Below are 19966 nucleotides of genomic sequence, written 5' to 3' on the forward strand. Positions count from 1 at the left end.
AAGACGAGCCTGCAGAAGATCCCGTGAGTGCTTTCTCTCTCCTCTCTCTTCTCTCTCTCTCTCTCTCTCTCTCTTCCTCTCTTCCTCTCTTTCTCTCTCTCTCTTTCTCATACTTTCCTTCTCTTCCTCTCTCTTTCTTCATTCACTGCTTTAATACTATGAATTGATATTTCTCCTTGCTCTATCGTGATTCCCTGTTTTGCTTCTTCTGCGCCTTCTTTTCTTCAATTGTATCGTATCGGGTTCGTGGCTTGGCCTCCATCCAAGGACAACCCAGTCTCCCGCGCATATCTCTCCCAGGAGGCACCTGGCAACAATCGGCAATATCGACCCAGACCATATCCCGACAAGTGGAACTATTATCGACTCTCACAATTCCTGTTGCGGCGACAAGCAAACATTGCTTTTGGCCAAGCCGCCGGCCTGATGACTTCTGTTGTACGTTGATTACGGCTGAACCCTCGATGTGGCAAACGCTACAAGCCCTGTCCAAGCCGCATTTCCTTACTCTAAATGCCAATGATTGTGAAATACTTCACATGAGCATTTCAGGGCATGCAATTCGGGGTGCGAACAAATCACCCCGAGAGATTCCTTGGTGCATTCGCAAAGAGTCAGAGCCCAGAGCTCAACCTTCCTACCCTCCAGCGATGCTGAGGTTCTTCCCGGAGTCATGCTGGCTGAATCAAGAACTACACCTTCCGCAGCATGCCCCAGGGACAGCTGTAATGGTCGTCACAGACTGAAAAATCAGCGTGCTTACGAGGCCTGAGGAAGCACAGCCAATGACCTACGCCTGCCTGGTGCTATGGGAATATTGCGCTCTTCGCTCAGGGATGCGGAGCTCAAGGCCTCCCTTTAGGGGCTTTCCTTTATCTTTCGTCCTCATTAATTTGATTCTTGGGATATGGACTGACTCTGTTCCGTCAGTCACTGGCTTCAGATTCGGGGCAAGGACTTGATCTCTGATAATGACGTTTTTTCTGCTTCTACATGCTTCTCATCTCATCGCACTGAAAATATAATTTGGAAACAAAAGCACCATGCTCAATGATAAGTGCTCAGGCTAACACCTCGCTCATTTCAAGCTTCGGTATCAAGGCGCGCAACCCCCCCATCTTCAGCATCCCCGACCTACGACCCTCATACAACCACCAAAGCGACCGGGTTCCCCCCACCAGCCTCCGACCACCCTGTCTTCGGGGAATTTTACCCCTCACCCATTAGCGAGCGGAATTTTGCATCATCATCCTTACGCTCAATCGCAGGAACAATCTTATTACGCACCCCAATCCTCCTATACGACAGCGAGTGCGCCGAGTCAGTACCCGTCGAGTGGTAAGTGCACATCGTCAGTTCTAATCTCCATCCTGGATGCGATGGCTTATTGGCGATTAAGGCCCCCCCGAAATCATGGCAACCACCGCGCAAATGCAGAGGCCATATCCTCCGATCTATCACACGCCTCAGTCTAGTTCGCCCGCATCAGTAGCGTCACAAACCCACGAGCCGCACGGTAGAAACATCTACGCACAATCACCGCAGATGACGTCTCAGATGTACGGTTACACACCCTACTCGCCAATGAACCCAGTTCAGCCTTCACAATACGGCCCAAATGCATCACCTCAGCAGCATCCACTTACGACCCAGTCCTTGATGATGCCACACCAGACCAGTACCGCACAGTTGCCTCACCATCCCACCCAAGCCCCAACCGGTGCTATTGCCAGCAGCCCCACCTCTACAGTACAGCAACCGACTCCCCCTCAGAGGACGATGCTAAATCCACCGCTCCCTGCCACGACTGCTGCACCCATATCGACGAGTAGTGTGCACCACCAGGGCTCCAATGTCGGCGCAAGCTCTAGTGCAGCACCCGGACCAATCCCTGCCACGACACCTCTCGTTGTTAGACAAGACAGCAACGGAGTCCAGTGGATTGCGTTTGAATACTCCCGGGACCGGGTTAAAATGGAGTACACCATCCGATGCGACGTTGAGTCTGTTAGTGTGGATAACCTTAGCTCGGATTTCCGGTCCGAGAACTGTGTATACCCTCGTGCATGCGGCGGCAAAGATAATTATCGAGGCAACCGCCTGGTGTACGAAACAGAATGCAATACCGTTGGTTGGGCGTTGGCGGAGCTGAATCCTGCGTTAAGAGGGAAGCGTGGCTTGATTCAGCGAGCTGTGGATAGCTGGCGGAATAGCAACCAAGATCCCCGTCTTCGAAGCCGCCGTGTGAGAAGGATGGCTAAATTGAACAGACGACAGGGGCTCCCAGCACAGCCGCCAACCCACATGGCACCGTCAACGCCAGTTCCTCCGGGTATTCCAGCTGCCAGCATGGCTACAGCCGCTCCTCGCCCAGGCCTGGGACCCTTGACTATGGGCCCCCCGCAGCTACACCATCACCATGCCCAACCCGATGGAGGTGCAAACCATGAGGAAGTCAGCGGTATGTACCAACATCACGTATGAAGTACTTTTTGTCGCGGCTCTGTTGCACAAGACCAAAAACAGTCTATCATGTTGTATCATGCAAACTTGCGTCAAGTCCATTGGGAAGGATTACCACAACTGGCCCACTCTTCACTAAATAATGGAGCTTGTACCCTCTGTATTATTATGTTGTTTACTTCTCGTTCTTCATACCCGATTTGCCTTGTGTGTGTTTCAGGTCCGCCGAATCTGTTTTTGTTTGCTTCAGCCACGACACTTTGCGTCTTGCGTAGGCTAATCTCATAATTGTTATAATGTCCTTACTAGGTCCCTCTGACTTTTCGAACGGTATCCACCGTCCACCTACATCAGATCATCCGCCGCCTGGTCCATCCCCGACAGATATCCGCGCTGCTCAAGTGTTTCATGGGTTTCACCCTTATCCCACAGCGGGGAGTATTGGCGGAGGACCGCGAGGCCCTTCAATACCGCCACTTCTCCGTGACAGTGGTATAGGGGGTCTAGGACGGCCCCCAACTGTGGCGACTGCTAGCCGCATTGAAGAAGTGGACGAGGACGAGGACGAGCAAAACCCCAGCACTGAAGCTCTCTTCGGCACTCCTCCCGGGGGTAAGCCTCGCAAGTTTATCCTCGTGGACGACACCCAACGGGGTGCCCGCGTCCGGGTTAAGGTTTCTTTGGACTTAGTTGACATGGATGAGATCCCGGACTCCTACCGGCGGATGAACTCAGTATTTCCCCGGACCTATTTCCCCGTCCAAATGCGAAGCCCTCGCACTTCCGTGGTACCTGGCAACCGGTTCATCAAGGATCACTCCGAGCCGGACGACGAAGATGAAGAATTGCCGACCGCTGGAAGAGTCATGGTTCCCGTCCCGCAGGTCGATGGTGAAAGTGAGATTGCAGTTCCACGATTGTCTCGAGGCCGACGACGGAAGGAGGTTCTCCTCAACGACTTGGCTTATCGGATAAGCTGGAGCCAAAGCCGAGTGTTTGCAGGACGGATGATGTTTCTACAGCGATCCCGTATGTGCCCCATTTGTTTCTTGGTATAGTGACATTGCTCTCAGGAAGATCAATGTTACTGTAAGTGTGTATCGATGACAATAACTAACTCCGATGATTTTTGGGTAATAGTGGATGCATACCGTAACAAAATGCGCGCCGCAATGCTGGCGGAGGGCCAAGAAGCTTCGGCAATTCCGCAACATTTCGAGACGCGAGCGGGGAAACGACGCTTCCTCGAGCGCAAGCGACGAGTCACACCAGCCCGAGACGCCACGGCACATATTCTGTCTGCCTCCCGACGTAGTGCCGAAGAAGTTGAAGCTTGAAATTTCCAACATGAACCAATCCACCTTTGAGCAAAAGTCCGGTCCGCTGCTCCGCGACTGCTCCGTTACGATTTTCCTTCTATCTTGTCACGCCCTTCTCTTATGTGACGCCTTTACACTTTTCTCACGGCACTTATGCCGCCTTTCGTTGCACACACACTCTCCTTTCATTCTCTCTGAAACATGTGACGAGATCCCTTTCGCGGAACATCACGGATGTCAAATGAGTTGTAGATATCGCGCTGAAATGAGACCATGACGGAAAGGAGAAACATGGTGGTCTCGTGAGATCCAGGGGTGGATCGGGAGAGACTTCTTCGGTCTGTCGTATATTCTATTTGGCTTACATTTGTATTCTTTCGTGACGATTTATGATGACCCTACAGACGCTGCGCTGAACATGAATGACGAGATGACGGTATGACCTGGTTTGGCTTAGGTGAAGGGTTCGCGGGCGTGGCTGTCTCGTTGTGAAATATGTTTCGCATATATGTATGCTGTATGTACGATTCGTTCCACTGCGCATAGTGACGGAAGGAGGAACAAGGCTCGCTCTTCTTCATTTGCTTATTATTTTGGTGCCAATGCATGATTCTGTGCCTCGCTGCGCCTGCGCGAACAGAGAGACTGCGATCTTTCGACGTAAGTCTGAGGTAAACAAGTATCTGTTCGCTGGGTGGCTTGCGACGCCACAACGTGATCTCCGAGGGGGTTGGGTAGGACACATTTACGTACTGCATGAGAGAGAGGAGTGACTGTTGTATGCACAAAATAATGTGATCGAATTATGTCGTGTTGAACTATGTCGGACGCGACTGGCGAGGTCTTTTGTCCTGTAGTGTCCATGGATTGAAGGTTGTAACCGAACACCACTGCGGGTGCAGTGACCGCGTCCGGAGCTCGGATGCGCCCGGAAGGGGATTAGTGGCAGACCCTGAACTAACCATGGACCCTGAGACGGCCTGAGGTTCTTCTCTTCTCCGCATGGAATGATCCAATACTTCCGAGTTCCTACTCACTGACTGGCTGCTTTCGCTCTTCCCTCTGGGCTCTACTAAACTAAAATCTTCGTTGCCTGGTCCACCAGCCGCCACCACAACTCCAGCGATGCATGCGGTAATGCCTTCAATAATACGAGCTCGCTTGTTTTTTCTGCCTCTCAAGAGAAGAGAAGAGAAGAGAGCTTCATCCTCTCTTCCTACTCAATTCATCTGATCCATGATCTCCGGTCTAGAGTTGGTATGTGAGGAATTCCCACCCGCTCTCTGTCTCTCTCTTCTCCCTCGCCCCCTCACGTCACCCCATCTGAGACATCTATCTCCCGCATTGTTCGCTACGTATGAATGCGTCCAGACGGTTCTTCTCGCGCTGACCATTTAGGTTTCATGAGATCGTATCGCTGTCACCTTCCATTGTCGTTCGCCGTCGTTCCTGGGACGTTCCCATGGTCATCTGAGAAGAGTAACCGTGGTTCTCACTTACCCATAGCCGCTGTTCTCGTTTCATTCGCTTCCTCGCTCCAGTGTTGACTTCCCATCGCTGCCCACCCCTAAACCCTGTTCGGCTGCTTTTCGTTCGTCCCTGCCTATTGTGCTGCTATTTTCAGGACAGCCCGCCAAGCCGTTGCCTCCCGCCCTGCTTTGTGCAAAGCTGCGTTTCTTTTCTCATTTTCATATAACTCTCTGGCATCTCCTCCATCTATCTTTATCTTATCTAGGCTCTTTTTCTTCTTTGATCGGCTCTACTTCCTACGAAGCCTTCCTGCGCCGCCTTGGCGTGACCAGTCGTTTCTTTCACAGCCATGTCCGGGCTTAACCGGGTTGCTAGTTACAGCGAGGGCGATGACGGGGCGGTGGTCGCAGGTTCCCGCCGGCGTTCATCGCCAGAAGAGGGGCGTCTTATGGACAGCAAGTACTACAGCGACATGGATATGAATCGTATCGCATCACACCAGAGACACAGTCAAACGTACAACGACGGGAATTTGGAGCCCGTGCCCGAAGGTCGGAGCTTGGAGCACACACGCACCCAATTCACCGCGACGCCGGGCATTGACAATATGGGGCCCTCGGCCGTGGGCGGAGGCATCAGTGGTATCGCCCTTGGCGTTGCTAATACCCATGACCGCCAGAGTGGTGTTAACGCTTTCAGGGAAACAGCCGGATCATTGTACAATATCCCCGCAGAACGAGACTATCACACCACTGGCGCCGAGAATCCGTATGTCCCCGCACCGCCGCCACATTCAGAAGGAACCGTTAACGCCAGCTCGGAAACCCTGCGACCGCGCGATTCCTACGGGTCGAATGTTGCGCTAGGCGCGGCGGGTGCTGCTCCGGGACAGTTGACGCCGACTACGGCGCCTTCTCAGCACAGTATTCACGATAGTCCTTATCAGGGGGTGGGGGCGTTCAGTGAAGGGCCCTACCAACGGCAATCGGTTTATTCTACGCAACATTACCCGCTCACGTTCAATCCGGATGAGATTGCCGATGACGGGGACGATGGGTTTGTCAACGTGGCGCCGAAGGGTGTGTCACCGTCGAGTCATCACAGCTTTAACGGAACAGCAGGTGCTGCCGCCGTCGGGGGAGCCGCTACCGGTGGGCTTTTAGGTGGTTTGAGGGGCTTGTTTGGGGGAAAGAAAGACTCCAGTCCGTCATATGGACCTGTTCCTGGCCCAGGGCTTGAAGCAGCCGAGAAAGGACAGAGAGCTGGCTCAATAGCCGGAGCAAGCCGGCGCAAGCGCGCATGGATTGTGGGACTCACGCTCGCGTTCATTATCGTGGCTGCCATTGTCGGAGGAGCTGTCGGGGGCATTTTGGGTAACCGAAGTCACGATGGCTCGGCTGCGGCAGAGGGGTCGGGCAGTTCCTCCGACGGGGCAGAGGGGTCGGGCAGTTCCTCCGACGGGTCTTCGGACTCGTCTGATGGACTGCTTGATAAAGATTCTTCGGAGATCAAGGATTTGATGAATAATGCTAATCTGCACAAGGTCTTCCCGGGAGTGGATTATACGCCATGGGGAGTGCAGTACCCGCTTTGCTTGAAGTATCCTCCCTCCCAGAACAATGTCACGCGCGATCTCGCAGTTCTCTCGCAATTGACCAATACGATCCGACTGTATGGTACAGATTGCAACCAAACTGAGATGGTGCTTACTGCTATCGACCGCCTCGAGTTGACCAACATGAAGCTTTGGCTGGGCGTGTGGATTGATAGCAACCAAACGACAAGCGAGCGCCAAGTCAAACAGCTGTACAACATCATCGATGACGCAAATGATACCTCGATCTTCAAGGGAGCTATCATCGGTAACGAAGCTCTATATCGCGCAGGCCCAGACATTGCAACTGCCCAGACAACCCTGATCAGCTACATGACTGATGTCAAAAACCACTTCAAGCAAAACAGCATCGACCTCCCCGTGGGGACATCAGACCTGGGTGATAACTGGAATCAGGAGCTGGTTGACGCAGCAGACTTCGTCATGTCCAACATCCATCCGTTCTTTGGCGGTGTTAAAGCCACCGAGGCAGCCAGCTGGACCTGGACTTTCTGGCAAAACCACGATGCTCCGCTGACTGCAGGCACCACCAAGCAGCAGATCATCTCGGAAGTGGGTTGGCCCAGCGGTGGAGGGAATGATTGTGGCGATGGCGACAACTGCCAAAATGACACCCAGGGAGCTGTGGCAGGTGTTGACGAGATGAATCAATTCATGTCGGATTGGGTGTGCCAGGCTTTGGAGAATGGGACCGAGTATTTTTGGTACGTCAGTCTTTTGCTTCTGATTTGACTATAATTCTGATCAGTTACAGGTTCGAGGCCTTTGATGAGCCTTGGAAGGTTCAGTACAACATCGAAGGCGAAGAATGGGAGGACAAATGGGGACTGATGGATGCGGCGCGCAAGCTGAAACCAGGCCTGAAGATCCCCGATTGCGGCGGCAAAACCGCTACATGAGGTGTCGCGCTTTCCACCTATTACTTTCTATCCAAGTCCCGACTATTAGTGTCATGGGTCTTTCGATGTACACACGAATCTCCAACATACACCATGTTTTAACGATGCACGGATTAATGGCTTGCTTTGAATCTCTTTGCGGTGGTTTGCGCTTCCTGTTTATCTCTTTGCACAGATGTGAGGGTGGCGGTGTTGTCCTTGACTGTTGGGAGGGCTGTTCATGTTACCTCCCGTGCCATGCTGTATGTATATAGTTTGTTGATAGTGATGGTCCTAAGCCACCGACAGTTACTTGCAAATATCATCTATACTTGCGTTGCTGGAGCCCTGTGTGTCCGCGTGCTGCACTCTATGGGGTGACTGGCACATTGTCTGGCTGTGTCGTGTCCGCCAAATGTATCCCTGTTTGGTATTCCAACTTAATCCTTCTCGCCCACCAGTCCTCACGGTTCCTCCTCCTCGACCTGCTGGGTATAGTAAACCTTCATCTCCCAAAACGCCTCCTTCAACTCCTCAAACCGCGGCAACCGCACCGACCCCGTCCGCGCCACGAACCGCTCGATCCCGGCGGAGCCCGTATCCTCCAAGGGCCCGCCGACCACCCCCGCCGGGTTCCGCGCCAGCAGCACCTCGAGATGCGCTTTCTCCGCCCCGGGACAGAACAGCAGCGAATTGGGGGTGACCCGCTCGAACCCGGCCGGATGCTCCACGACGGTGATCCCGAGGGAAGTGAGGAGTTGACGATCGAGGGCGTTGAAGACGGGGTCTTGGGCGTAGATTTGTAGGGGTGTGGTTGAGTGATCTGCTGTTTTTGGTTTCATGTGTTAGTTAGTCTTGGGTGATTACTGGCTGATTGATCGCTAGAGCGGGGGAGGGGGGGTGGCCTTGGGGGCAAGGGCTGGGTTCTTGTAGGCGTAGGCGTATGCGTACCACTCAAACACTCCACCACACTCATCAACGCATTGAGTTGGTAGAGCGAGACGCTGCGCCGGTCGACCCAGCCGCCGCGCAGGAAGCCGCTGGGACTGCCGAGGCCGATGCAGATTATGTTGGTTATGCGGGGGGTCGATTCGCGTTCGGTGGATGGCTGCGCTTGTTTGTCTTCAGGGTCTTGGTCTTCGGGTTGTGGGTGTGGTTGTGCTTGGGGTTCTGTTTGGGCTTGTGGTTCTTGGCTTTGTTGGGCTGGTTCTCGTTCTTGTTCTCCGAGGTAAAACTCCCGCCGCACCGTCGTGGTCAGCGTCGCGGCGGTGGCGGCACTGGCCCATTTCGTGCGGTGGGAGCGGTATTGCGTGAAGAGGGAGGCGAGGGTTAGAGATTTGGGGGCTTCGGCGGGTTGAAGTTCTTCCTGTGGTGGTTGTTGCTGTGCGTGGTTTTGTGGACGGTGTTGGCGATGGGCGCGGTGGGCGTTGCCGGTCGTCGTGACGTGCGTCCAGCCGGTCGCGTCGGTGATTGTTGTTCGTTTGGTGGCGGTAGTGCTGCTGGGTGTCTTTTTGCGGGAGGTGTGTGGCATTTTGATGGGGTTGAAGATGGGGAATTGGAGGGAGGGGATGCTGGTGCTGCGTGCTGGTGCTGGGTACAAAAAAACTTGGAGATGCGGGGCGGGGCGGTGGTGGTTGAGCTTGGGGCCCGTGGGAGGGGGAAGGGGGGGGATCGGATTGGGTGAGTGGGGTTCTGTACAGCCTGGAGTTTGAGTGTATCGGGATGTATGCAGCACAATGGCTTGAAACGTCTCAATCACTTGTCATTCATGAGTACAAATGGCGATCTGTAAAGCAGTTCATGTTTCACCTTTCCAATTGATATCTGCCCTCCACTCTGCGTGGGTGGGGTGGTTGGGTGTTGTTTCTGCGCTCTTGTTGTATAGTACCGTTGTGTTCTCCGCATGACGATTCTATGCGATTGTCTGGGAAATGCATCCATCAATGCTGACTCTATCGAGAACGAATTCCAACAGCATTCTGGAATCTACCGACATCTACCGACATCTTGGTCTTCACATACCCCGCTGACTGACCCCTGTATAGTCTATTTCATGAGAATTCCAAATCTGCTGTATGACCGTCTATCTCTGAGGCTCCACATACACCACCAGCCAGTCCTGAGCAGAATTCAGGTACCTCCAGCAACTCATTCAGCCGGCGAGCCAACCAACACCGCAAGACCTCCGCTGAATAATCGGTGTTCGCTCTTGGGCGACTCCCGAAACTAACTGCATCCAGCCTAGCCCACCGGCCCCCTCGGACAGCTTAAAATACCACTTGGGATGGCATGACCTGCCATTGACAACCAACCGAGTTCGTGAACTTTGTTCCTTGTCAACCCATCTTTCATCATGGCTGAACACCCTTCTTTCACTCTCGCGGCTCTCTGTAAGTTCCTCCCAATATGCGTGGTGTGAAAAGCCAATGACCACTAACAGCCAACTAGTGCCCGCCGGCGGCATCGCCGGGTTCATGCGAACAGGCTCTAAGCCCTCCTTGATCGCAGGCGTGGGATTGGGTCTTTCCTACGGATTCGCTGGTATGTTCTCTGCAGGACGCTTGCGTTGCCCTTGAGCTGCAAATTTTGGGCCTTCTATCCGAAACTTGTTACTGACTGGTCCCAGGCTACCTGATCAAGGAAAACAAGGACTACGGCACGGAGCTTGCGCTGGGAAACAGCATCCTCCTGCTTGGCTCGGCCATCCCGCGGATCATCAAGACCAAGGCTCGCTCCCCCATGCCTCTGGTCCTTGGTGCCACCGGTCTGCTGGCGTCGTTCTACTACCAGAAGAAGGTCCGGGAGTTCAGGTTTGGTGTTTGATGCGGTGTGTTGGATGAGATGACTACCAAAGGCTTAGTTGCTGGGTTGATGAGGGAGTCTGTGGACACCCTGTGTATTTTTACTGAGAATAGGATGCTGTATGTTATGTGCTGAGCTGTTCCTTTCGGGCTTGTGATTATTTGCACTAGGAATTCAGAAAAATTACCGACCCGACAGGATTTGCGGGGATCCTTCTGGGCGAACCATTGGCTAGATTAATGTCCGATATTCCTCTAAGTTAAGCGGTGAGATGCTCTGCCATGCCCTTCTGCTTTAGATCACTCGGCAGAGCACCAGACACATCAGACTGATATACTGGATCGATGGTTGATGTGGCTTGCTTAGTCAGCGTACTCAGCATGAATTAAGTTATGTAGCGTATAAATCACCAAGACAATAGTTCTATAAGTCGCTTCATGGAAAACGATAGAGAATTAGTCTCAGCCATTCTTTGAAGCAAGAATACGATGTAGGACTGCCGTCCCGGGCAGATGCCTTGAATGCAAGGACGGCTACGAGGAATGACAGTAAAGCGCGACACGAAAGTTCGGCTTCGGCAGGGAGCCCGGATCAACATCGCGTACCTTGACTCAGTACACTCTCAGTGTCAAGCCAGGATATTGCGTCATTGCCTCCAGAATGGCTAGAACGACTCGGGCCAGTGCACGATCTAAATCGACGGCATCGCAATCCAGGGTGACCAAAGTTCCGAAGGCGCCCCGACGCGCAGCTTGCGACTCATGCTTCAAGAAAAAGGTCCGCCACTGGTTCTTCAGCAGCTACCATAAGGCTATCGCAAGAACTACTGTGCTATTCTGATGCTCCCTTAGATACAATGCGATGCAGAATCCCCGCAGTGCAATTGGTGCCTTCACCACAACCTTGCCTGCACATATACGAGGCTCAAGAAGTAGGTCGAGATTGCGCCTGAATCTCCCTCATCAGCTCCAATTCTACCCCCACAATGTCTGATTCATCTCTTCAGAAGTACTGGTCGCGATGCCATATTAGGTGACGCGGCACAATCGAAGACGATGCCTGCTCGTAACAGTCAGTTCTATCCGAGCAGTATTGAGCACCAAGTCACAGACTAAGTGATTCCTCAGGCACTGCAGCAAGGGCCACTTTGACCATGGCGTTCAACGATGGAGCCTACATCACACCGGAGGAAGAACGTCAATGGATCGAAACCTGCACCGGTGAGACGGTTGACCACGCGAAACTTTACTCGATTGAGCTTCCATGGTCAAAGCCCTTTTCGGGCGCCAGGTCCCATTCTTCGTCGCCGGAACTTCCTTCCCGGCCTGTCGTTGAAAAGTATGTTGGAGTGTACTGCTCATCCTACCAGAGTCGCGTCTTTCCGGTAATTAGCAAGACTCTCTTTACGGAGACCCTGGATCTCGCCTACGGACCAACCGATGCTTTTGGCTCCGATAGTGCCAAGTCATGCGTGTATGCGTTTCTCTCGGTGATATACCTCTTCGGGCTCAATGGCAATCTGGTGGAAGCCCATGATTGCGAGACTTATGCCCGGGCTGCGCAGGGATTTATGGCTGGTCTTGTTCGAGAGATGACTCTCAGCGGTCTGCAGTCCGTTCTCATGCTTGTAAGTCAAAAGCCCCCTTCTGTGATCTTTGTACCTTCTGTGGGTATCAGCTCACCTGCCACTTAGATCCAGCATCAGTACTTCCTGGGTGATTTGCAGGCTGCTGCGCTGTCCGTGTCGATAGCCAGTCGTCTTCTATTCAGCCTCCGTGCTCACACACAGTCCTCGCCAGACAGCGCTTACCATAAAAGTGTAGCTGAGCACCACCTGCGCGATCTTTTCTGGCTATGCTTCTCATTTGACAAGGACATTTGCTTGAGAATAGGGCAGCCTCCATGTATCAATGACACTCACTGTGACCTCACTCTGCCTGTGGACTATGCGCATCTGCAAGCGTCCAACATGCAACGAGAGACAAGGTCGAATACCGATGACACAATCCCTCTTTTCCCTTTTGACCTTCGACTCTCGATAATCAAGTCGAACGTCTACCAGGCTCTCTATTCCGCAAATGCTGCGAAGAAATCGGTTTCTGAGATCTTATCGAGCATCCGGAGTCTGGACCAGGAGCTGGAACAATGGAGACAGAGCTTGCATCCGGATATCCGGCCCACGATGTCCTTCCACGACGAAACGCCGGTCAGTCGCGGCCTGAACACACAGGCAATCATGTTGCGGCTTGCATACTATCACTGCGTCGCACTCATTCATCAAGCCATTGATAGGTGCCGTAGCTGTCCCGTGAGGGATAGAGTCTCTAGTGCCATGCTGGTCACGAATGCCAATCAGTCGACACTTTCGTTCCTCGAGGTCGCATTGCCTGTCCTGGCGGGAGAATGTTTCTGGTGAGTGCTTTTGTCTGTCTCTACACAACGCGGAAATGGCCGTTGACTTGTCTTTTTCGATAGGGTGGTTATATTCTACGCAGTCACTGCAGTTCTCACGCTGTTTCGCGCTGTCCTCACGGACCCCCTAGGATCCGGTCTCATGAAAACCCTACGGGGCGTTCCCAAACTGATGAAGAGAGTCCCAATTCGAACACCCACCCTCGGCGTAATCTTTCACACGCATTTTTTGGATAACTTCACCACCGAGCTTGTCCGACTGGCCGAGTGTGCAATTGCCAAGGCAGATAAGGATGCATGTGGTCCGCCTTAGGCCGGCTGCCGAAGGCGAATGGTCTGCATCATGTCAGATAGTTCTACGCTACGATACCCTATCGAGTACTTAAAGACTACCGACTAGGCTCAAAATCGCCTGGACTACCTCTTCTGGGCTCTCCTGAGGCGCCCAATGCCCCACCCCGTCAATTAACCGCATCTCGCGAAAGTCACTACACACTTCGCCATTTTCCATCTTTTCCAAGGCGCCCGGCTGCTGGTAGATCCCCCAGTCGAGCTTGCCCGACACAAACGTGCAGGGAATGTCGATCTTTCTCCCCATGAACACCTCCAAGTCCCAGGTGTACTGCCTCCCTTTGGCTGTCTGCACCCGGTACCAGTTTAAACCCCCCTGGAACCCCGTCCGCTGGTATTCCCTTACGTACACCGTGAGATCGTTATCGGACAGCCACTCCCGGGAGGCCCGCAACCCTTCCTCCGACTCCTCGCGCATGTGTAGCTCCACCGCCTCAGGCATCGTCGCGTCCGCTGGCATGACATAGTAGTACGGCATCTTGGCGAGCTCGTCGGCGGTCCAGCCGGCCAATGTGCGTGGCTTATTCCCTGTCCAGCGACCACTCTTGAGATGGAAGTACCCCCGCAGGAAGCCATGAAGCCCTTCCGCTCCGGGAGGGTGAAGCATATCGGCGCTGGCTGACGGAGTCGAGTAGTACCATTTATAGTGCTTGCGGCCCAGATCCCGCAGGGCAGAGTGCACGTCCTCGTCTCCTGCGATGGAGTTTGGATCGTTGCCTGTCGAATTTCGGGGGACAGCAGAAGAGCCAGCTGGCTGCTGCTGCTGCTGCTGCTGCTGGCCATCCACAGACGTAGCAACAGCACTCGCAGGCGCCGGCATGCCATTGAAGGGGTGACTGAGCAGGACAACGCTGCGGAAGAGATCCGGCCGGACCACGGCGCACATGGCGGCGGTCACGGCGCCGCAATCGTGCCCGACCACGCAGTGGACGGAGGTGTACCCCAGTGCATATACGAGGAGGACGACGTCGCGGACGAGGGCGGAGACGGTGAACGTGTGCAGGTCCGCCTCGGCGTAGGGGCGGGTGTCCCAACCGCTGGTGCGGCCGAAGCCCCGCTGGTCGGGGGCCACGACATGGTAGCCGGCCGCGGCAAGATGGGGGATGACTTTCCGCCAGGAGAAGGCGATTTCGGGAAACCCGTGGAGAAGGATTATGAGGGGACGGTCATGGTGGTTCTTGTTTGGTGGGTGGCCAGCTTCGAGGATGTGGGTTGTCAGGGAGTGTGTGGTTATGAAGCGGGAGGTTATGCCGGAGGGGAGTGGAAGGGGAGGGAGGGATGGTGGTGATACCGATGTTGTCATAGTTTAGGAGGGATTTGTGGAGTTGGATACGCACGGTACGGAAGGCTTAGTTTCTGATGTGGGGTAGTAGAATGTGAGTAAGTATTTGTGCCTGAACTATGCAGAGATCGGGTCAGTGGCACGGTCTGACGATCGGTAGATGGAGCTGATCGGATAAGAATTTGAGTCTTGCGCTATGACGATGACGATGGGGATGGGGATGAGGAGGCGGAGGAGGAGAAGGAGGAGGATGAGGAGGAGGATGGTGATGATGATGATGACGATGGGTCTGAAGTGGAAATGATGAAACCCAACTCCTAATTAACTGGGCCGCAGGCTCCAAGAGTGCCTGCCTGATGGGGCTTAGCGTAGAAGATCACGTTCTTGCGGCGGACCGGAGCTTTTCCTGATCGAGACAGGCCAATGATGAATCTCCCCCGTTCCTCCCAAAGTTCCCCGACCATGGAAGCGCAATGGAACGAACCATTCTTGTTCCTCTCAGCTTATTTTCAAACTGACTCGGGCTCAATCCATTCAATCCATTCGAACCTCGACCCGATTTCAATGACGCAACCAATTTCTGCAGCCCAACTAAGGTTCTGGCCCTTTTTTCTCTCCTGCTGCCGATAATCTAAACCAAACGCCTTTCTTTCCTTTGCTGCCTCTCTCCCTCCCCCGTCCTTCTCTTTCGTCTTGTCTATCGCTATCCTGTGCTATCCCCGTGCTGTGCGCTGAGTGCCATCCTCATTTTCGCTTCACCCCCGTCGTGCAGTCCCTGCATTCTCCTTGCTTTCTTTTCCTCCCCCCTTTCCGATATCCTGCATCTGCACTCACTCACTTTCCCCCGTTGCTGCTGCGACTCTCTTTCCGTTTGTTTTCCCACCCTCCGTCGACCTCCGTCGCTATCCCCTTGATTAATATACATTGATACACTCCATCAAATTGCCCATTCAACCCATCAATATATGCTGTAGGTTGAATTCACGGGCTCAGTCACCTGGAAACTCAATTGCGCTCGTCTTGGGCAACGGCCGCCTGAGCCATGTTCCGCAGAAAGAGGAGCTCCTCTCAACATCAGGTAACCCCTCGTTCTGTGGAACTAGTATTCGGATCTTCCAACAAGCTAAACGCCCGCTCATTCATCTAGCATCCTCTCTCGGTCTCCTCCTCTCAATCCGCGCAATCCGCTGCCAGCCATGCTTTTCTCAAATCCCAACCCTCGTCCAGCAGTCTCTCCTCCGCCGCCGCGGCCGCCGCCCTGCGCAGCCTCACCCCCACCCCAACCCCCGTCGAAAATGTGCAGACCAAGCGGATGATGCAGCGGCGGACTTCCGTCTCCTCGCAACTAAGTGGCACGCCGAGCCTGCGACCCATTAGCGGAAATGGGGTCCGTCGCTCCAGCAGTTCCGCCTCCATGACGCATCGCACTTTTCGAGATCAATCCCCGCGGCGACCCGCATCAAGCGCTGGACCTGTCGACCCCGCACCGCCGCTCCCGTCCATCCCCCGCGAATATACCGGGCGAAAGGACCAAGCACGTCGATCGGTGAGCATGGGCCCATCGTTGCGGCAAAGTCCGCGCGGGAAATCGATGGCCGACCAGGGAACAACCGGGGATCGCACTGCCGCCCCTAAGCCGCCGAAACGAGCGCCCGCACAAGCACCCGCATCGACGCCGTCCCCGGAGCCGCGACGACCCGCGAGTCGAAACTCGATCAACTTCTCATATCCGATGGGCTCACGTCCGACATCGCCGACGGGTTTGATGGAAATGGATGCATCGACGACTATCTCTCTGGCCGGTCAGCTTTCCGCTGCAGAGTCTCCGAAGGTTACGAGCAATAGCCCCCGAGCAACGCGGGGTGCCAAAACCAGGGGTGTCTCCCCCGGTAGTCCGGGACAGCGTCCATCGTCTGCAGGGACTGCGGTGGCTGCTGCACAGGCTGCCATTGTACCCCGAAGCCAAGAAGCGAGCCCAGTTGCTGCGTCTCCGCGGAGACCCTCATCTCAAGATCGAAGTATTCCGGACACAGCACCGACCCAACAGCTCCTGGCACCCGAAGCCCGACATCCTACACGCCCTGCCTTGGTGAAACGCCCGTCAACTGTGCCGGAAGATGCCCAAGGGGAGGAACAGGCAGAAACCTCTGCCCCCGCCCAGCGAGCAGAGCTCCCTCATGGGGGTACTGTGACACCAGAGAGCCCACAGACCATCAAACCGCAATCTACGCCGGACCAGACTAAGGATCAATTACTTAGCCCCCCGATAAGCCCGCCGAGCTCGCAGCCTTCCGTCGACGCCAGTGCTGAACCGCAGCCGTCATATATGCGTCAATCCAGCAGTCCCGGGCGCTCTGCTCGCTTCTCAAGAAACCTATTGGTGGCGAACCTTCCAAGCGATCACCTTCACCAACCCCCACCAAGGTCCGTGTCGCCGGCCAAATCTGCACTAAAACATACCCGGAAAGACGGCCTTGCTTCCGATCCCCACCCAGAGACAGTGCTGCGACCAGGCCCTGCGCTTAGTGAACTATCCGATGGTACTTCTGTCGCGTCCGATGATGGTTTAAAGCAGGGGACTCGAAAGAGGCATGCCAAAGTCAGCTTCGATGATGAGGCGGAAATCGTGGGCACGGCAGCGAGCCCGCCGACATCTCCCGACGAGGTTCTGCCCGAGTCGCCGCAAACCAAGCCCAAGAGTAAGGGTGGGTGGTTTGCGAAGCGAAAACATAATCTACGAAGCGGGACGCCTGATGATTTCGAGCATATGCTGAAACCTCGACTTGCTCTGCCCTCATTTGGCAGTATTCGAGGTAACAGGACGGGCGGTCAGCCGGAGCCGCAGCCTCGTGAGATTAGCGACAATGAATCCACGACCTCGTCCGACTCTCCAGTTGATACGTCGAGGTTTTCATTCTCTAAAGACCATGCTGTGGGAAGTGTCCTAGCCACTGCTCAGAGTGATTTGCCGCAAGAGAGCATAACGCATGTTCGTCCTGCTAGTCTCCTACCAACAGTGTTGGAGCTAGAAAATCCGTCAGAATCGAGTCACAGGGATGATCAGGTAGAACGGCTAGGCACGGCAATCGGCCACCCGGCGGAGGTCAACGCCCCAGCTGAGGCAACACAACCACAAAATCCCAGACAGACTTTGGCAGTTCCTGATATTACCGTTCAACCAGCTTCGCCCGAACTTGAAAAAGAGCGCCCGAGCTTGGAATGGTACGAAGTCCCTGGGGGCTTTCCACGTTCCTCCTTAGAGTCGGATCCCTCACAGGCAAAGTCCAAGAGAAAGTCAATCACATGGGACGACACCGATGTCATGGTTGATTCAGCCGCGGAGCGAGAGACTGACGACGAGTCCGGTGAGAGCGTCTACAGTGATGCAGAGGAGGGCGTTAATGGCCATGGCTTTGGCTCTATTGATGCTGTCGTCGATGGCCGGCCGCCGCTTCCCTCGTTCCAAGGCTCAGCCACAGGACTTGGTCTCTCTGATGAGAACCAGCATCATACGGATGAGTGGTCGGATTCAGAGTATCCACAGACATGTCAGATTGCCCGTGCGAGCTCTCCAGTGCAGGATACAGCCCTCAGTCCCGTCCCAGAATCCCCCGAGTCGGTGCATCAAGCCATGCCTTTCTCGTCCCCTTATCCTCCTTTCGCAGCGCCGTCCCAGGCGAAAAGCCAAGATGGTTCGGCCCAAGTCGGTCTCGCACGGTCGGCTTCTCACCATGTCAAGTCTGTTGAACAACCCAACCTAGGCGATCGTGCAGACAACACAGCAACGAAGACCTCTGACGTCCCGCAGGCAACTGCTACTCAAGACCGGGCGAGGCCAATGTCATGGAGTCCTGCTGCCATGCAAAATGGAGTCGGCGGTAGGAACCGTGCGTCAGCAGCGAACGGCAAGGCATCAACTCCGCAAAGAACGTTATCCAGTGGCAGCGATTCTTCGAGCAGCTTCAAGCGAGCCAGTCGTTCATCTCGGGCTGAGTCGAACCACACCATGCGTCTGACGATGCGGGGCGCCCCTCCAGTCCGACAGGCCCCAGCCCGGACAATGTCCCCGCCCGCCGACTCACGTCCGCGTTCGCCGCAATCGGGTGGTAATATGCGGACCACACTTCGAATGAATGGAACCAAGCGCGAAAAGGGCTCATTCTTTTCCAATAAGTCGCCGAAGAACAAGGTATCCAAGGTACCTGGTAGTCGATTCACTTCACGCTTCCCTGATTCGGACGACGACGAGGGCTTCGACAACTGGAGATCACGATATCGGTATGACGACTCTAGTGACGACGAGGATGAACGAGCACCAGCTCCGCTACCCCCTGTTCGAGGAATACCTCGGCGACATGGTGCACACGACGGCGATTCTACGGAGCTAGAAGACAGCTCTGACGAGGAGCGGCAGGCGGCTGCGTCTCGACTGCGAGCTGCTGTGCCGTCTCCCCGCAAGCCAGGCCCAACACGGGACCCTGCCTTGGCAGCAGTGGCTCGGAGTCGTGGCATGACGGATGAGGAGATGGACGAGTTTCTCCAGCCCAACCGAGGGCGCAAGGCGGGACTGTTCCATCGGTTCAGCATGCGCAAGTCCAAGTCGCCTGTTAATCGCAAGTCCCTCACAAATGGTACCACTCGAAATGGCGGTCTTGCAGAGCGTTCGCGCGCGGAAGGCGAGCAAGATCCCCCACTGCCTGGAGCTCAAACCAACGTCGTCACCACTATCACGGCGACCAACCCGCCGCCACCATCCTCGTCCAAGCTTGTGCGACGTGCATCACAGCGATCCTCGCGCAGTGACGGTTGGCCGTTACGCACCGAGCGTAAGGAATCGGGAACTGCACCTGTAGCTGCCACCAACGGCGTTGACGAGCGCCTCGCGACCGTTGACGAGCATGCCGGCAATAGCCCGATTCCCGCTCCTGCCGGCGGACCCGCCTCCCAAGAGAAACAGGATCCTTCCATCCCAGCAGCATCGACGACGAAGAACGATTCTCGTCCCGCCGCCGACCTTGTCATTGCATCTTCTGGGCGCAAAAAACGCTTTCCCCGACTCCGCAAGGCGTTCGGCTTGCGCGACTGACCGACTCCACATCTTATCATTCACTTTTTCACTTCTAATATATATATTGCACCAATCTTTTGCCATTCTTCTTCCCTCCTTTGCACTTACTTCGGTCTTTGATCCATTTCGATGTACTTTTGTTATAATATCCGCGGAGCCTTACTTTGCATCCGGAAACCACTACCTATAATCATAATGCAGGCCAATGATACTTATCAAAAGAGTTTTTTTCGGAGAGTTTAGGCAGCTTTGCTTTCCACAGAGAGGAAAGTGGGTGGGGGTCACCTGATTCAGTGGGATGTGTGT

General features: G+C 54.6%; 7 protein-coding genes across 7 annotated transcripts; 5 read left to right on the top strand and 2 right to left on the bottom strand.

Moving 5' to 3' along the window:
• Positions 1-993: 993 nt before the first annotated feature.
• On the top strand, positions 994-3990 carry BO82DRAFT_112988 (uncharacterized protein). The gene is made up of 4 exons (XM_025629817.1): positions 994-1338; positions 1400-2461; positions 2773-3492; positions 3604-3990. The coding sequence occupies exons 2-4, from the start codon at positions 1414-1416 to the stop codon at positions 3798-3800; spliced, it is 1965 nt and encodes a 654-aa protein (XP_025490307.1). The 5' UTR covers positions 994-1338; positions 1400-1413; the 3' UTR covers positions 3801-3990.
• A 1611-nt stretch (positions 3991-5601) lies between these two features.
• On the top strand, positions 5602-7766 carry bgt3 (putative cell wall glucanase; the record flags this gene model as incomplete). Its single annotated transcript, XM_025631567.1, has 3 exons — positions 5602-6662; positions 6702-7571; positions 7622-7766. 3 exons carry the CDS (start codon positions 5602-5604, stop codon positions 7764-7766), a joined length of 2076 nt encoding a protein of 691 aa, XP_025490308.1.
• A 197-nt stretch (positions 7767-7963) lies between these two features.
• BO82DRAFT_418021 (SRR1 family protein) lies at positions 7964-9276 on the bottom strand (the record flags this gene model as incomplete). The annotated part of the gene is made up of 3 exons (XM_025640055.1): positions 7964-8568; positions 8700-8933; positions 9024-9276. 3 exons carry the CDS (start codon positions 9274-9276, stop codon positions 8210-8212), a joined length of 846 nt encoding a protein of 281 aa, XP_025490309.1. The 3' UTR covers positions 7964-8209.
• An 822-nt stretch (positions 9277-10098) lies between these two features.
• On the top strand, positions 10099-10780 carry BO82DRAFT_313362 (TMEM14 family protein; the record flags this gene model as incomplete). The annotated part of the gene is made up of 3 exons (XM_025632477.1): positions 10099-10135; positions 10194-10286; positions 10372-10780. The coding sequence occupies 3 exons, from the start codon at positions 10099-10101 to the stop codon at positions 10566-10568; spliced, it is 327 nt and encodes a 108-aa protein (XP_025490310.1). The 3' UTR covers positions 10569-10780.
• Positions 10781-11037: 257 nt separating this feature from the next.
• On the top strand, positions 11038-13307 carry BO82DRAFT_113143 (Zn(II)2Cys6 transcription factor). The gene is made up of 6 exons (XM_025629818.1): positions 11038-11324; positions 11399-11478; positions 11554-11618; positions 11675-12174; positions 12241-12959; positions 13023-13307. The coding sequence occupies exons 1-6, from the start codon at positions 11208-11210 to the stop codon at positions 13270-13272; spliced, it is 1731 nt and encodes a 576-aa protein (XP_025490311.1). The 5' UTR covers positions 11038-11207; the 3' UTR covers positions 13273-13307.
• Positions 12919-14870, bottom strand: BO82DRAFT_355688 (alpha/beta fold hydrolase). The gene is made up of 2 exons (XM_025635520.1): positions 13023-14870; positions 12919-12959 (listed from the first exon to the last, which is right to left on the bottom strand). The coding sequence occupies exon 1, from the start codon at positions 14611-14613 to the stop codon at positions 13342-13344; it is 1272 nt and encodes a 423-aa protein (XP_025490312.1). The 5' UTR covers positions 14614-14870; the 3' UTR covers positions 12919-12959; positions 13023-13341.
• Positions 14871-15428: 558 nt separating this feature from the next.
• On the top strand, positions 15429-19908 carry BO82DRAFT_113191 (uncharacterized protein). Its single transcript, XM_025629819.1, has 2 exons — positions 15429-15670; positions 15740-19908. The coding sequence occupies exons 1-2, from the start codon at positions 15635-15637 to the stop codon at positions 19676-19678; spliced, it is 3975 nt and encodes a 1324-aa protein (XP_025490313.1). The 5' UTR covers positions 15429-15634; the 3' UTR covers positions 19679-19908.
• Positions 19909-19966: the final 58 nt, after the last annotated feature.

The sequence above is a fragment of the Aspergillus uvarum genome (assembly GCF_003184745.1).
Source record: "Aspergillus uvarum CBS 121591 unplaced genomic scaffold BO82scaffold_39, whole genome shotgun sequence".
NCBI classification, from domain to species: domain Eukaryota; kingdom Fungi; phylum Ascomycota; class Eurotiomycetes; order Eurotiales; family Aspergillaceae; genus Aspergillus; species Aspergillus uvarum.

What these genes read in the sequence shown, in the direction of transcription:
- BO82DRAFT_112988 (XM_025629817.1), top strand. Translation starts at nt 1,414, where the DNA reads ATGGCAACCACCGCGCAAATGCAGAGGCCATATCCTCCGATCTATCAC. An exon ending in AAACCATGAGGAAGTCAGCG is followed by an intron (nt 2,462 to 2,772) that starts GTATGTACCAAC and finishes TGTCCTTACTAG; the next exon opens with GTCCCTCTGACTTTTCGAAC. An exon ending in GATGTTTCTACAGCGATCCC is followed by an intron (nt 3,493 to 3,603) that starts GTATGTGCCCCA and finishes TTTGGGTAATAG; the next exon opens with TGGATGCATACCGTAACAAA.
- BO82DRAFT_113143 (XM_025629818.1), top strand. Translation starts at nt 11,208, where the DNA reads ATGGCTAGAACGACTCGGGCCAGTGCACGATCTAAATCGACGGCATCG. An exon ending in TGCAGTCCGTTCTCATGCTT is followed by an intron (nt 12,175 to 12,240) that starts GTAAGTCAAAAG and finishes CCTGCCACTTAG; the next exon opens with ATCCAGCATCAGTACTTCCT. An exon ending in CTGGCGGGAGAATGTTTCTG is followed by an intron (nt 12,960 to 13,022) that starts GTGAGTGCTTTT and finishes CTTTTTCGATAG; the next exon opens with GGTGGTTATATTCTACGCAG.
- BO82DRAFT_355688 (XM_025635520.1), bottom strand. Translation starts at nt 14,613, where the DNA reads ATGACAACATCGGTATCACCACCATCCCTCCCTCCCCTTCCACTCCCC.
- BO82DRAFT_113191 (XM_025629819.1), top strand. Translation starts at nt 15,635, where the DNA reads ATGTTCCGCAGAAAGAGGAGCTCCTCTCAACATCAG. An exon ending in GGAGCTCCTCTCAACATCAG is followed by an intron (nt 15,671 to 15,739) that starts GTAACCCCTCGT and finishes TCATTCATCTAG; the next exon opens with CATCCTCTCTCGGTCTCCTC.